Raw genomic sequence first — 17,188 nt, 5'->3', positions numbered from 1 at the left:
ATGTTTCAGTTATACAGTAAAAACAAAATAGTATTTTGAAGGCTGCTGTTGTCTAAAGATAATTGCCACCATAGTTAACCTTTTTTAAAAAGGCACTTAATTGGAAAAGAGACTTGTTCTTTGAGTATTGAGAAAGGCAGTGCATTGTCTGGAATGCATGGAAAATAGCACATACCTTTTCCAAATGAAAAACTTAAATAAATTCTAGGTTTCTTCTTAATTCTTTAAATTTCCACTTCCTTGATGACATCCTTTAAAGGAGGCATTTCTTTTTGGCCATTTATTATTTGTCGTCAAAGAAAGCTTCAATTAAGATATTTGCCAGGGCATGGAAGTATGTAATATATTATGCAAAGATTACTGCCTAAAAGGAATGAAAACTAGTATTCCTGTTTAAAATGTTGACATTTTAGTAGCCTAAGAATTCTAATTCATGATTTTGGAAAGTCAGGTACATGATTGTAATTAGGGTGATTGAAGTATATATATAATTCTGCATGAGTCAGAATAGGGGTTATAGACTATGAGGAGAATCCCCTTTTAAAGGGACTTGAAATTGGCTTTGCATTTGCATGTTTAAATGAAATCCAGCACAGCCATATCATTTTTATTCACTTTACATGACAAGAGAGAAGAAACAATGATCCTTTTCTGGCTTAATGAAAATTCATAAGAATTTATATCTACAGAAAACAGAAGTTAGCTGTAGTATTATTACTAGGGTGTCACATTACTGACCTAAGTTAATATTTACTTTCATAGTACATACCAAGAGTATCTGAAGTCTTTGTGATAGATTACATGGCCATTATATTATGAAAGCAAAATATAAATTTTTATTTGGTTATAGTCACTTGTTATAAAATGAGTTAGCATAGCTTAAAATATTGTCTATATATAATAAAGCATTCTTTTCAGTTGTGCATGCCCATTAGATTAAAAAATTTTTGTTCAAAAGCAATGAAAACACATTTTGAAGAATTTTATATATTTGTTTATATATTTCTGCCTGTATTTTACAGTGTGGAATATTGTATTCATGGAATATACTGTGTAATAAATAACACTTGTCATAGTTTTTTATTAGATTAATATTTTCCTCCTCTTGGTAGTTTATTCTTTGCCACTGATGGCATTTCTAAAGATAGATTAAACTGAGTATAGGGCGCCTGGGTGGCTCAGTTGGTTAAGCGACTGCCTTCGGCTCAGGTCATGATCCTGGAGTCCCTGGATCGAGTCCCGCATCGGGCTCCCTGCTTGGCAGGGAGCCTGCTTCTGCCTCTGACCCTCCCCCCTCTCATGTGCTCTCTCTCTCTCATTCTCTCTGTCTCAAATAAATAAATAAAATCTTTTAAAAAAAAAATAAATAAACTGAGTATAGGACTTCTCTCTCATCAGAGATGCCTTCCTTTTATCTCACATTTATTATATAATTACCCATAACAACTAACCTACTTGATTATCTGATAGTAGTAGTGCTATTTGCCAGTGAATTTTAAAATGTGCCAAGGTTTGATGTTCTTCTTATAAAAGCAAATTCTGTTTAAAGGCATCATTTTTACATACTAATCCCAGTTTCAGCGGTATTTGTAATGTGTATTTCCAACTGCCTAAATCAAAGATCTTTTTCAAGAAACTAGTCAAGACATAGGCATTATGGAACTTGCCTAAGATTGGGCATCATAAGGGCTCGAATCCTGGCACCTCCATTCATTTATTACTCGTGTCATCCCTACATCATTTGAATCCTCTGTTTTATAATACTTGGATGGATTAATAGATGGCATTTTCATGACCTGTTTAGTTTTCTCCCTCGTATACCAAGTAAAATTTAGAATTGTTGCTGCATTTTTGTGTACTCACATATTTTCTTAGGTTGTAGTGTGTTCGTATTAGAATGAATCTTGGATATTCTAGTTCAGGTTATACTGTAAAAGGCAAACATTTGTATATCTGATGATTAGTAGTTGGAAATATACACATTTAGCTCATTTCTAAGCTGTTCAGATTAATACCAGCATAATTTATGGAATCTTGTTGTAGTATTTCATTCAGGATTTTTGTGTTGTTATTGAAATATTATTGTTTGCTCTGTGCAGTGGGCGTGGATTTAGAGGTGGGATGGGAAGAATGAAGAGGGTAAGAAAATTTTTAGTTTCTTCTCTTCTAAGACAACAATATTAATCTTTCTAGATATCAGTGGAAAAGCCCAAGAGTAAAATATTAGTGTAGCACTGTGTTCAATTATTGAAAATTTCCTAAATAATTATTAATAGAATTTTGTGGTTTAAAATACGTATTTTTAAAAATTTCTCCAGAGGGACTCCTGAGTGGTTTGGTCGGTTGAGCGTCTGCCTTCGGCTCGGGTCATGATCCCAGGGTCTTGGGATCGAGTCCCCACATCGGGATCCTTGCTCAGCAGGGAGCCTGCTTTTCCCTCTGCCCGCCGCGCCCCCTGCTTGTGCGCATGCACGCTTGCTCTCTCTCTGACAAATAAATAAATAAAATAAAAAATTTCTCCAGAGACTCCATTTAGAAATTTTAATTTTTATTACCTGTGGACAAATGAAATAAAATATTAAGTAGAATAAGATTTTAGGAAATCAAGTTATGTAACTGCTACTCAAGTGATTTACAAAACACTCTTCCATCTTATCAGTGTAGTTGTATTACACTCTCAATGAATTATGAAATACAGAATTATAATCAGGAGCCCTGGTTTGGGGTTTGTTTTTTCTTCTTTAAATCATTGCTATGTGAAGCCCATGTGTAGTTGTAATTTTGCACAAGCTAAAAATGTGAATCTATTTAAATCTTTTTTAGCCCTTTATCACCTTAATGATTTATAGCTAATCTTTGGTTTGTACAATACTTTGGATCAGAAATGTGTGCAGATTGGACTCAGTTACGGTGAAATTAAGAAAAGTGAGAAAATGTTCACGTATGTAAGGTCTTCATTTATATTGGGCAACTGCTGTCTATATATAAGTAGTGGCTCTGTTAACTTTTTTGTAGTGTTGCAAGTGCAGCCTCTTATTAATTACACTGGATTATTGATAATAACAATAAAATAGTTCAGTTTTAACTGCCTTTGTATGTTCTCTGTGTACCAAACACTACATTAAATATTTTATGGTCCTTTGATTGTAGAGATCAGGGAAGGCATCATGAAGGAGGCAGTATTTGACTAGGATCCTTATGTAGAGGCAAAGATGGGCTTTCAAACAGCTAGGCAGGATGATCAGTATGAAGAAAAATCAGAGGTAGAGAAACACAGGGCTTGTCTGGTTGTAATTGGTAATTCAGTATGAAAAGAGGATAGGCCTTGGAAAGATTTAGTGGTATCCAATCACTGAAGCCTTCACTATGCTATATTTTTTGGATGTCATTGTAGGCAAAAGGAAGCCATTTAGGGATTTCAACAGAAGACAACTATAATGAGTTAATAATAATAGATAACATGGTTGATACTCACATGGAGATATTAGTAAGTGGTCAGAAACACAAGCTGAAAATCTGTGAGAAGAATCAGGGATTACAAAAGGGGAGCTCCATAGAAATTTATGCTTAATGCTGAAATCATATAAGAAATAGTAAAAATGGGCTGAGCGCAAAGTCCTTCTGGATTATCTGTGTTTATGGATTAGACAGGAAAAAGAGCCAGGGAAGGGTACTGTGGAGGAACCAGTGAGGTAATACCCCAAAGCTTCCAGAGTTTGTCAAAGATTGTTTTCAGTGTGTAAGAGCCTCAAGTGAAAGGAGGTCATTGGTGATCTTTGGCAGAATGGTTTTAATGGAGACTACACATAAAAACACAGTGTATTCTTTCAAGGGAAGGGGAACAGTGTTGAGAGAAATTAGGTTCCATGAATTCCAGAAAATTTGTAGAAATAAAGCCAGGAAACAGGAGAGATTGAAGAGTAAAAAAAAAAGTGGAGTTGATCAAGCAAATTCCTTTAGGAGATAGAGACTGATAGTAAAGATACCTCCAGGAAGGAAGTCACTTTGAAGATATTGATATGTTTTGAGGGAAATTAGAGTTTTAAGACTGAACAAAGAATGTGTTTTAACTCTGCTTTACTTTGTAAGACCTTGAAAATAACATTTTCTGTGTGATACTGAGGATTGATTAAATTGTGGCATTGATTGGAAGGTTATAATTCCTGGCACTATATTCCTAATTATTCTAATATAATCAGTAATTTTTTATTAACATAATTATCCTGCTCTCAATTTTGTGAAAGTATAACTTAGGTTCCCCATGCTTTTACTTCTCTATATTTTTCAACTTTTTTCTTCTGAAGCTGTGTGTCAAAATAGTGAGAAATATATTTTAAACTATTTGCTGAAAACTTCATTCATATGTTCTGTTGTCATTTAGCTTGATCCAAGGATTATTCGACCATTTATAGCAGAATGCCGTCAAACTATTGCCAAACTTGATAATCAGAACATGAAAGCCATTAAAGGACTTGAAGACCGGCTCTATGCCCTGGACCAGATGATCGCTAGCTGCAGCCGACTGGTGAATGAACAGAAGGAACTCGCTCAGGTACTCATTTCAGACTTCTCTCAGGAAAAGCAATTCGTAGTTTCTCTGTACCAGTATTTTATGTGTAATATCAACTTGTTATACACCATCATTTTTACCTCATCCTTGATTAGTGTTAATGAATAGTATTGTTTCCGTGTAATAAGGAAGAAGAGATGTTCTTAATGTTCAGGTTTGATAAAATGAGCTGAGGCCACTTTAGGTAGTAGCTGAAAGATAAACCATGAAAATGCTGTCAGCAGCTGGGGAAAAAACGTGTGGAAAGAACATGATAAAGCAGTCATTGTACTAAACATCTGAGTACTTCCTGCTCCCCCCCCACTCAGAAAACTAAAGAAGAATACATGAGATTTGTAAAGGACAGGAGGAAAATATAAAATCTTAGAGATTACTAATACTTAGGTTTTTAGGTCTAATTTAATGCAGTGTTCCAAGAACTCTGTTCTCAGACTTATAACCAAAACAAAGTGATGGAATTGCGAAGAGCAGTTAGCCTAGACATTTTCTGCCACACTAATGACTTGGTCCTCCATCCATTCTGGCAAAACAGCAAAAGAGTTGACTTGCATAATCTTGATTCTAACACACACTTTTCTAGTTTAATATTCCTCTGCCAGTATTTTTCCTCCAATTGTAGAACATATAAATGGGTATAAATGTTTTATTTTACTTGCATAGCATTATACACAGTGTGTTGCAGGTAGATAAAACGTGTATATCCTTGCTTTATTCTTCTAAAATAAATTTTAAAATATTTATTGCATTTTTATAGTTTCCTAATTGAATTCATCTGTCATTCCCAGACTCTCTTTTTTCTCCTGATTTTGGATCCAGCCACCTTATTGTGAACTGAACCCCTTTATCTTGTGCTTTTGACTGATTTAGAATCCCCTAGTACCATTGCTGAGTAGAATGTGATAGTGGGTGTGCTTGTTTAATTCCTGATCTATAGAAAGTGGTATTTCACAATTATAATGTTTCTAGTAGTTTTTTCTCTTTGTGTTAATAGAAACCCTTTATCAGATTAAGAAAGTTATAGTCTACTTCTAATCTTGAACCATCCTTAGATTCTTGAAATAAACTCAGCATGGTCATAATATATTGTCTTTTTTATGTATTTCTGAATTGAGTGTAACATTTTGGCAAACTGAATTATATTGTGTGTATGTATTATTCATTTGGTATGTATTTGTCAAGTTTGGGCACCAAGTTTATGATGGCCTCAAAGTAAGTTGAGAAATTTTTTGATTAGAATATTAGAATATTTAATCCATTTATTTAATATAATTACTATTTGTTTTTAAGTCAGCTATTTCTAATTTTTTATTTCTAATTTTTCTTCCAATTCTATCCCTTTCTGCTTTTGCCCTTCGGATTATTTTATCATTTAAATTTAAAGTTTAAAAACTTGGGGGACACTTGGGTGGCTCAGTCAGTTAAACATCTGACCCTTGATTTTGGCTCAGGTCATGATCTCAGGGTTGTGAGATTGAGCCCCATGTGGGGCTCCATGCTGGACATGGAGCCTGCTTAAAATTCTCTCCTCTCTCTGCCCCCGCCACCCCTGGTCACTTGCTCTCTCTTAAAAAAAAAAATATATATATATATATATATATATAATTAAAAAATTTATCATTAAAAATTATTTATTATTCTATCTTCCATATTAGCTTTTTTCCTTTTAAGTAACATATGCATCCTTGTAAGTTTGATATGCATTAGAATATCCTATAGTAGGGCACCTGGGTGGCTCAGTCGTTAGGCATCTGCCTTCGGCTCAGGTCATGATCCCAGGGTCCTGGGATCAAGCCCCACATCGGGCTCCCAGCTTCTCCCTCTCCTCCCTGCTCGTGCTCTTCCTCTCACTATCTCTGTCTCTCTCTCTCTCAAATAAATAAATAAAATCTTTAAAAAAAAAAAAAGTATCCTATAGTATCCTTTAGTGGCAAATTTAATCTTTGTCATTTAAAAATCTCTTTAAATCATGTTTGTTTCTGAAGGATGTTTTCTCTGGATATAGAATCTAGGCTGTCAGTGATTTACGTTTAACACATTGCCTTTGGTTTGTTTTTTAACAGTTTTACTATAATATGACAAGATGTGGCTTTCTTTGTATTTCTCCTGCATTGGGCTTGTAGTACTACTGGAAGCTGTGGCTTAATGGCATATCTTTTGGGAAAATTCCCAGTTTCTCTTCAAATTTTGCCTTTACCTTACTCTTTCCCTTCTCATTCATTGATTCCAGTCACACATGTATTAGACCTTTCATCTCATTCTTTCCATTTACCCTTGTTTCCTGTATTTCCCATCATTGTATCTATCTGTGCTTTATTCCAAATATTTTGTATTGACCCAGATTAATTTTTTCTAGCTGTGAATGGCTGTTATTAAACCCACTTATTGATTTATAATTTTTGTTTATTTTTTAGCTCCACAGTTTCAGTTTGGTTCTTTTGTTTATATAGTTTCAAATTATCTACCAAGATACTCAGACCCATTCATCATCTCTTTGATTACATTAACCATATTGTAATTTAAAAGTCTATATCTAGTAACTCCATTACTTGTGCCTGTGTGTCTGTGGATATTTTCTGTTGTTTCCTATAGTTTAAATTCATGTGGTTTTGCCTTTTCATGTGCCTAATTATTTTTAATAAGAAAAACCCAGGGGATGCCTGGGTGGCTCAGTTGGTTAAGCATCTGCCTTCTGCTCAGGTTGGGAGTCCTACATCAGGCTCCTTGCTCAGCGGGGAGCCTGCTTCTCCCTCTGCCTACTGTTCCCCCTGTTCATGCTCTCCTTCTCTCTCTCTCTCTGACAAATAAATCTTAAAAAAATAAAAACAGGAAATATGAAGCTTAAGATAACACTTCTAGAGAGAATTTGTTTACATGTGGTAGGGGTTATCACAATCTTATATCATCTTAATCCAACCTCAGGGATTTAGGTGATGGGAAGTTGGTCTTCCAGTCCTTGTGATGGACAGTCTGCTTTTGTAGACTCTTATTCCATAGGATATAGCTTTTCCGGGTACTAATAATACAAAGTGTTTTCCATCTTCACTTCCTTTGGCTGGCACTGATCTTCAGTTTTTTATTTCATAGCTCCTTGAGAATGTCAGAAGGATTGCTTTTTTTAATTCTTAGCTTTGGACTCCTCTTCAGGAATCAGCACTTGTCTCTAGGGCAAAGCATTTCTAGTTGCTTAACTGGCCTCCCTAGGTTTCCTCCTCCTTCTAGATCCTGGCCCTTCTCCTTCACTGCTTTTTTACATCTCTAGTAACTAATGCCACAGGAAGCTTGGTCTGCATTACCATTAAATTATAGTTTACCATCACTTGAGACAGCTCTGAATTTCTGATTTTTTTGTTGTTTCTCCAATATCATTCTTTTTTAACCCTCAGTAGAATGAGTCAAACATAATTTATTTAACCAGACTCCTTTTGATGGTCATTTAGGTTGCTTCCAGTTTTTCTTGTTACAAACATTGTTTTAGTATCCCAGTACATGTCTGCCATTATGTGCATGTTCTAGTATTTTCTTTAGGGACAATCTTCAGTAATGGAATTGCTATACTCTAGAATGTTTGTGCATTTTAAATATTAATTAGTAATGTTATAATATACCATCCATAAAGGAAAAATCAGTCCACACTCCCAGTAATTACTGAGAAGAGCAGTTTCCCTTATATCAGTATTTGCCATCTGTTTCCTCTGAATTTTCATTTGCCAATTTTTTATCCTAATGTTTCTGTAAGAATTTATTTTATATATAATCTGGATGATCCTTTGTCTGTTGTAAATAATACAGATGCTGTCTCTTTGTTGATAGTGTTATAAAGATTGTTACACAGAAATTTTAAATTTTGACGTAGTCAGATGTATTAGTCATTTTTTTGTTTTTAATTTTATGAACTCATCATTCCTTTAAAATCTCCAGATTTTAGGGACGTCTGGGTGGCTCAGTTGTTAAGCGTCTGCCTTCGGCTCAGGTCATGATCCCAGGGTCCTGGGATCGAGCCCCGCATCGGGCTCCCTGCTCTGCGGGAAGCCTGCTTCTCCCTCTCCCACTCCCCCTGCTTGTGTTCCCTCTCTCACTGTGTCTCTCTCTGTCAAAAAAAAAAAAGAAAAAGAAAAAGAAAATCTCCAGATTTTATAACTGTTTCTCTGATTGAATAAACCAGGACTTCCTGTTTTCTTATCTAGATAATCTATTTTCTCTCTTTCTTTACTCTCAAATCTCTTGGAGGAGGGGTGTGTGTGTAATATCTCTACTACAATCAGGCAGCTATAATGAATGGTTTTGCATTTGGTTGTATTAAAAAAAAATCTGATGCTGATGTTATCCTCATCTGCATTGGATTAGGCAAATGGAGTTGTGTAATACAAGGATAAGTAATTTTTCTGGAAGTGTAGTTGCTTGATGAAGGAGCTAATAGTACTTTTTTATTTTATTTAAAAAATAGAAGAAGCATTTCTTGATCCTTTTTTGTTTGTTCCTATATTTTTGTTTGCTTTCCAGGGCTGACCCTTCCAGGGTTTCTTGAACCCAAACTAAAAAAAATTTAGTAGACAAGTCCTATACTCTTCCTTTGAAAATTTGAAAACTAATTTTTGGCATCCTGTGATCATAGAAGTACCTTGTCTAACCATCTTCTTTCCCCCTAATTTATTCCCAGCTTTTGCTAATGTTTTCAGCTATCATAGCTCTTAGAATTTAACTTTCAAAGCATAATACTCTTACTTTTAAAAAATATATTTTTCTGGACCACCTGGGTGGCTCAGTCGGTTAAGCGTCTGCCTTTGGCTCAGGTCATGATCTCAGGGTCCTGGGATTGAGCCCCGCATCAGGCTCCCCGCTCAGCAGGTAGTCTGCTTCTCCCTCTCCCTTTGCCCCTCCCCCCAGCTCGTTCTCTCTCTCTCAAATAAAATAAAAATCTTTAAAAAATATGTTTTTCTTTGATATTGATACCTGAAGTATTATAGTCCTTTTTGACATTGAGAGGCAAATTCTCATTTAATTATTCCTCAGTGAATATTTTTTGATGTTCCTACATACATTTTAATATAAGTGTATTACATATTCAGAACAAAACTGTAGAACAGATGCAAATCAAGGCCCTAAGAGCCATGGATGTCAGCTAGGCTTGCCTGAGTGAATGGCTTTGAGAGAAACTGGCTATAATAAGATAATTTTAAATGTGCTCATGAGAGACAAGGGATAACCTGTTGAAGTTAGGTGATATGTGGCTGTTGGAGCAACTTTTCACTCCTATATTTTTATGTGTTTGGCTGCCAAGGGATGTATAGAGGCAAGGGTTTTAACTGAGACATCACTTCCACAAACAAGTTTTCTCTGATTTTACAGTCTTGATCAGATCAGATTTATTTTCTCTTAGCATGTTGTACTTAGCCTATGTCATAATTTAAGTGATTATGTGGGGTTCTTTTAAATGATATTTCTTTTTTAAGAATATAAGCTCCAGGGCACCTGACTGGCTCAGTCGGAAGAGCATGTGACTCTTGATCTTGTGGCCATGAGTTTGAGCCCCACATTGGGTGTAGAAATTAAGAAAGAAAGGGGGTAGGGGGATGGGTTAGCCTGGTGTTGGGTATTAAAGAGGGCACGTTCTGCAAGGAGCACTGGGTGTTATGCACAAACAGTGAATCATGGAACACTACATCTAAAACGATGTAATGTATGGTAATTAACATAACAATAAAAAATTTTTTAAAAAAGAAACAGAAAAAAATATAAGCTCTAAGAAAGCAGGATTCTAGTCTCTCTTCCTCACTGCCTTATTCACAATGCCTTACAGATTCCTGACCTGGTCAGTACTTACAGAATGAGGTGCGCCTGGCTAGCTTAGTCTGTTATGGTCTGACTCTTGATTTTGGCTCAGGTCATGATCTCACGGTCATGAGATTGAGCCCCATGTTGGGCTCCAAGCTGGGCGTGGAGACTGCTTCAGATTCTCTCTCTCTTCCACCCCCGCCAAAAATATAGAGAGAGAGAGAGAGAGCAAGAATTTGGGTTCATGTAGCCCTGTTGGTGACATGTTAGACTTCTCTTTAATCTGGTCTGGAATCTTTCACATTTCATAATTTACAGATGTCTCATCTGTTAGTTTTGTTACAGCTAATATTTTTTTTTCCATTGCAGATATTTTCTTTTTTTTTTAATCAGTATTTCCTTCCGAATGCGGTCAGTGAAAGTAGATAAATTCAGATCAATCGATTTGAGGAGTTGAGTTTAGATTTTATATAAACACAATTTTGTGTAGTTCGTTCTAGCTACATAGCAATTAAATCTTCTAACCACTCTTAAAGGAAAGGGAAAGGGGCACTTGGGTGCCTCAGTTGAATGTACGACTCTTGATTTCAGCTCAGGCGATGATCTCAGGGTTGTGAGAACGAGCCCTTACGTCAGGCTCTGCACTGAGCGTGGATCTTGCTTAAGATTCTGTCTCTCCTTCTATCCCTCTGTTCCTCCCCCCTCACTTGCTCTCTTGCACTCTTTCTCAAAAAAAAAAAAGAGAGCGAGAAGGGAAAAGACAATGGAAGGAGACTTATTAAATATCTTATATGATAAAGACCAGTTCAGGAAGCTTTAAGAGAGTAATTTTTTTAAAACCACAACACTTCTGAGGAGGTTTATAGACCCTTCTACCTTACCTGACAGAGAAACTTAACCAGATCTCTGAAGCTATGTTAACACTGGAGCCCTGAAAATTTATTCAATGTGTATTATTCCTCTGATAATCTTTTTATCTTTAAAGATTGTCAACAAAGTAAGAAAATAACAGGGAATTAGATTTCTTTTGAATGTTCTTTTGAATGTTGTCATGATTATTTAATTCTTATTAGATAACCTACTGAAATTCAGAATTAGGATATGGTATAGTTTAAGTTCTGCCTTCCATCGTCACTCAGTCAGCTGTGTAATTTTCTTTTAAACTTATACACCATGTAGTTATCAATCCTTAGTTACACACAAAAATATTAATACTAAATGATATCAGGGATTTTTCTACTTTTTTAAACTTTTTTTTTATTGAAGTATAGTTGACATACAATGTTACATTAGTTTTAGGTCTACAGCATAGTGACTGGACAGTTCTATACATTACTCATTGTTCACAATGATAAGTGTAATCACCATCTGTCACCATTAAACATTATTACAGTATGTTGACTATATTCCCTCTGCTGTACTTTTCATTCCAATGACTTATTTTAAGAAGCTTGTACTTCTTAGAGATTTTTCTACTTAGTCTAAATAGTATACTAAGGATGGTTTAACAAATACAGAATTTATTTTATTGAAAACAGATTCACGGGCGCCTGGGTGGCTCAGTTGGTTAAGCGACTGCCTTTGGCTCAGGTCATGATCCTGGAGTCCCTGGATCGAGTCCCGCATCGGGCTCCCTGCTCGGCCCAGAGTCTGCTTCTCCCTCTGACCCTCCCCCCTCTCATGTGCTCTCTGTCTCTCTTCTCTCTGTCTCAAATAAATAAATAAAATCTTTAAAAAAAAAAAAACAGATTCACATTTTTGCTTTTGGCAGCATTTGCATGTCTGTGCTTTTGGTGTCAGGAAATTCCTTATTAGTGGTTTAGAATTTAATTTGGGGGATTGATTATGTGTTTTTCTTGGATTCATTAAAAAGTAGTGGAAACCTATTAAGATTTTAACACAATTGATAAAAGCAATAAGTTATTTTTAAATTCAGAAAAAATATAGCCACAGTGGAACATATAGCGTACTGAAAAGGAAGTAAAGCATAAAATTTGTATTGAAATTGTCTTATTTTCAGATATTAAATGATTTTAACTTTAATACATGTCATTTAAATTTAAATATTTTCTTGAAATTTAGGAAGACATGAAACAGAAACAGAGAGAGAGCTACCAAAAAGTTAAAAGACACGCTATTGCCGGCCATATTGTTAAGTTCCTAGAAAGATAATTATTTACAGTAGCAAGTATGGCAGTCAGATAGACTTGCAAATTGTAAAACTATAACACAATAACTGTTTAGTAAGCAGAGTAGGAAAAAGAACCTATAAATACAATAAAAATACTTAGTAATAACTTCATCAAGATGTCTTTGGACCTTTTTTTAAGTGTTTGCTGTTGGTTTGTTTTTTTTTTTAATGTTTTCTGCACACAACTACCTTATTTTAAATATGGCACATCTGTCTAAATTAATTTATAGCCTAAACACAATCCCTACTTAGTAGAATGATGCAAAGTTCACCTACACCAAATAATAAAATGTATTGTAAAATTGTATTGTAAACATTTAATTTATTCTAATATGAGCACTGATACATATATATAGTGGAACAAAATATAGTCCAGAAATACTGGAGAGAGTAATGACTTCTTAATAAAAAGTACAGTCAATTGTTATTCATTTGGGGAAGGGTACAAAATACTATTGAATATCATTGATTAGATTAAATCAGTTATTTCATGGCTTAAAATCAGTGACCATATTTTATTTAATGTCATGCTCTGACTGACCCATGGTGTGGTGGGAGTCTAGACACTTAGGTTCTAATTCTAATTTAACTATTAAGTGTGTCCTTGGATAAATTACTCTATCTTCCCAGTGGGTTTCTTTTTTTTTCCTAGCATGAAAATGAAACAACTAGATGAGCAGAGTTCTTAAAAATGATCTTTTTTTATGAACATATCTACATTCAGGATAGTGGATTTTAAAATCTTCTTTAAAAGTAGAGCAGTCATATTTAACAAAGATTTTCTTCTTAAATGAATGTTGGTATCTTTCATGAAACCAAGTTAACGTCCTTTAAAATATTTTCTCTCAAAGGGATTTTTAGCTAATCAGATGAGAGCTGAAAACTTGAAGGATGCATCTGTATTACCTGATTTGTGCCTGAGTCATGCAAATCAGTTGATGATTATGTTGCAAAATCATAGAAAACTGTTGGATATTAAACAGAAGTGTACCACTGCCAAACAGGAACTAGCAAATAACCTACATGTCAGACTGAAGTAAGTGATTCTCTTACATCTAATTTTGGATGTTTTGAAGTGATTTTTTAAATTTCTGCCAAGTAATGGAGTAATTTTTCTCTTGGCATTATATTGAAATACTTGATTGGTTGATTAATTTGGGATTAGATTATTCTTATAGAGTTTGTGTGTCTCAATTTCATTCTGTAGGTGGTGTTGCTTTGTAATGCTTCATGCTGATCAAGATGGAGAGAAATTGCAAGCTTTGCTCCGCCTCGTAATAGAACTGTTAGAGAGAGTCAAAATTGTTGAAGCTCTTAGTACAGTTCCTCAGATGTACTGCATAGCTGTTGTTGAGGTTGTAAGGAGAAAAATGTTCATAAAACACTACAAGGAGGTATGCAAGTTGAATTCTCTTTTCATTGTGTATGAGCCTTAATGAATTGGTGTGTGATATTAATGTAAGCTTTCCTCCTCTTAGTGGGTTGGTGCTTTAGTCAAAGATGGAAAGCGATTATATGAAGCTGAAAAGTCAAAAAGGGAATCCTTTGGGAAATTATTTAGTAAGTGTTCTTTACTAATTTATTTTTAATGAAAAATGCTGTTTTTATTTGTAGATAAGAATGTGTTACTATATAGCATGTATGTGATAGTAGTTACCATTGAAATCTGGAGAAACATTCCTTTTAAGGTCTGTAGAGTTGAATCCATTGTTAAAATTTAAATATGAAGAATTGTTCATTTGTTTTTCAAAAACCAGAGATTTTTTTTTTCCCCTGAAATATAAAGTTACAAAATAACCATATTGTTAATTTCTTTACACAGGAAAGTCCTTTTTAAGAAATCGTCTGTTTAGGGGATTGGACTCCTGGCCCCCATCCTTTTGTGTATGTATTAATTTTCTAACCATGACTAAATTTTGTATGTGTTCAAACCTCATTTCAGAAGTAGAGATATTTTCAGAAACATATAGAATTTCTTTTTATCAACATAAAAATGTTTTTGGTTTTAAAAGCAAGTTGTCATGAAACTTTATTAAAGAATATTCATAGTTTTTGATCAGGAGTTTTCATAACGCAGGAGGATAAGCCATATTACACTGTTAAGCTGTTGATTGGTAGGAGTAGATTTTCTTATTATTTTATCTTCGTCCTTCACCCTCCTCTCATTCTCTTTATCTTTCCCCTCCCTCATTTTCTCCCCCTCCCTGTCCTTTCTTTTCCTTCTGTCCTCTCCCCTTTTCATTTTCTTCACCACCACCACCACCACCCTCATTTTATTCATGTGTTTACAAATCAGAATAGGGTGACTCTTCAGGTGGCCTTCATTGAAACCCTGAAAAATAAGTGTGTGTTTTTAAATCAGGATTACTGGGGACCATTCATTTTATTTTGTGAAAAAAATGATTCCACAGGTCAGAGAAGTTTCGGAAATGCTGCAGGTTTTTTGTTTGTTTTCTCTTCAGATGCACTGTTTAGCTATTAAACATTTTTTTGTACTGCAGGATTTCTTAGGCCTTAAATGTATGTATTTTTTAATATCTAAGAATGAGTAATGTAATAGGGTTTCCCACACTCATTTATCTAGGACCTCTGTTTAATGAAGAGCATCTTGACATCTCTAAATCTGCTTAGGTAATGATTGAAACAACCGGAGTTACTTTAAAAGTTGTATTTCTTGGCAATATTATAAAAAAATGGTAGGACTTACCAGGTAATTTTTTTAAGAAGCTGAAATTGACTAAGTTATTTTGAAAAGAATGGAAAGATCAAGTGAAAGGCAAGGAAGGACATGTTACATAGGAAAAAACCTTTTACCATATTAAAACAACAAGGCATTCTAATAAATGATAGGAATAGACATAGAGCTAAGGCTAGAGAGATCTTCATGGTCATGTTATAAGTAAAACAAAAATTTGGGAATAGCTTATGTGCTGGTGAAACAAATGGGTTCCTTTAATGTTGACAGGATACTACCCCAGTTTTAAAAAGATGATGAGAAAGGGAGGAACAGCCACATCAGTTGATCACCAACAGCTATGGTTCTCAGTCATTTACGACTCAGAAAAATAGTATACCATGTTGGTCATTGAATAGTTCTTCATTTTTATTTTATTCTATTTCTTAAATGTCAGTAGATGATTTGTAGCATTTTTGCTTCTTTGTTATATTGAAGTTAATCATAGTGAAAAATTACAAATTTGTACCCTATGTTTTTTGGTAAATTTTTTATCTTTTTATTTTATTTTTGGGGGGGTACAGACACAGAAGCCTCGAAAGTTTGACTGTGAACTTCCAGATATTTCATTAAAAGATTTACAGTTTCTTCAGTCATTTTGTCCTTCAGAAGTTCAGCCACTCCTCAGGTAAATATCATTAGTATTTTTAACTTTAGTTATCATCTTAAAATGTTTTCATTATTTTGGAGCTATAGAAAGTAGCACCGATAGTCGCAGGAGATGCCAGCATATAGAAATATTTTATGATAGACTGACTTTCCTATGCTGCTTTAGGAAATTTCTAGGGAATATGCAAATGATCAGAAAATGAAGATAAAGGAAATTAGTGCCTTACATGTAATTAATTTTTTTCTAGTAATTACTCTATACTTTTTGTATACTGTGGGAGAGTTTTTTTTTTTCCCAGTGCAAAAATTATTATACTCAACATAAACAGCATTTTTAGAAAAATATGAGATACAGTCAACATCTAATCATTAGACATCTATGTTAAATTTTCATGCAATAATTTTAAAATACTATACAGGATGAATTAAAATCAAAACTTAGAAATTTTGAGTGTATTGCATCTGTTAATGAAAACTAATCATATATTTTCAACAAAGGGAAAAATAATGTCTGTGGAAAAAGAATTATTAAAATATTAAAAATGCTTATTAAATAACTTCAAATAATGTAGTCTGAACTCAAAACCAAAACAAAACAAATCTGGTTTTCTAAATTTGTGTTGTAAATTAGACAAATATTTAAAATTTTGTTATCAATATTGTTTGAAATATTGAAATGTTATGCATATTTGCTGAATAATCACAAAGATGCTTTCCTCAACTCAAAATTACATGTGTATATACTTATATATTCTTCTAACATGTTTATATTGCCTTATCACACTTTAACACTCATTGCTATCTTGAGTTTATTTTGTGGTAATGACTAACATGGGCTGATGTTCCCTGCACCATTTTAATTTTTTTACTGATATAAAATCAAACTGCCATGAGATACAAAATTTGGATAATTTTAAATATGCTATTTTGCTATTAATATATATCATTATTCCATACAATTCATTACTCCTTCATATGCATTATTGGAACTTTAAAAAATAATTTTATAAGTTGGATTTTAAATAATTTTTTTGCATCTTTTTTATTGTTATGTTAATCCCCATACATGACATCATTATTTTTAGATGTAGTGTTCCATGATTCATTTTTTGTGCATAACACCCTGTGCTCCATGCAGAACGTGCCCTTCTCAATACCCATCACCAGGCTAACCCATCCTCCCAACCCCCTCCCCTCTAGAACCCTCAGTTTGTTTTTCAGAGTCCATCATCTCTCATAGTTCGTCTACCCCTCCGATTTCCCCCCCTTCATTCTTCCCTTCCTGCTATCTTCTTCTTCTTTTTTTTTTCCT

At 34.2% G+C, this 17,188-nt stretch overlaps 1 protein-coding gene across 5 annotated transcripts in view; it reads left to right on the top strand.

Moving 5' to 3' along the window:
- RB1CC1 (RB1 inducible coiled-coil 1) overlaps positions 1-17,188 on the top strand; it is a 79,986-nt gene that overhangs the window by 21,753 nt on the left and 41,045 nt on the right. For all 5 annotated transcript variants that reach the window (XM_081815985.1, XM_081815987.1, XM_081815986.1 and 2 more), the window contains 6 exons: positions 4,382-4,552; positions 13,385-13,569; positions 13,741-13,927; positions 14,012-14,093; positions 14,356-14,417; positions 15,792-15,895. In XM_081815985.1, coding sequence (XP_081672111.1) covers positions 4,382-4,552; positions 13,385-13,569; positions 13,741-13,927; positions 14,012-14,093; positions 14,356-14,417; positions 15,792-15,895 — 791 coding nt within the window. The remainder of the gene's footprint in view (positions 1-4,381; positions 4,553-13,384; positions 13,570-13,740; positions 13,928-14,011; positions 14,094-14,355; positions 14,418-15,791; positions 15,896-17,188) is intronic.

The sequence above is a fragment of the Leptonychotes weddellii genome, chromosome 4 (genome assembly GCF_054177405.1).
Source record: "Leptonychotes weddellii isolate Sample4059 chromosome 4, ASM5417740v2, whole genome shotgun sequence".
Taxonomy (NCBI): domain Eukaryota; kingdom Metazoa; phylum Chordata; class Mammalia; order Carnivora; family Phocidae; genus Leptonychotes; species Leptonychotes weddellii.
Note: the sequence above shows the minus strand (reverse complement) of the source record. Positions and strands in the feature narration are given on the sequence as shown.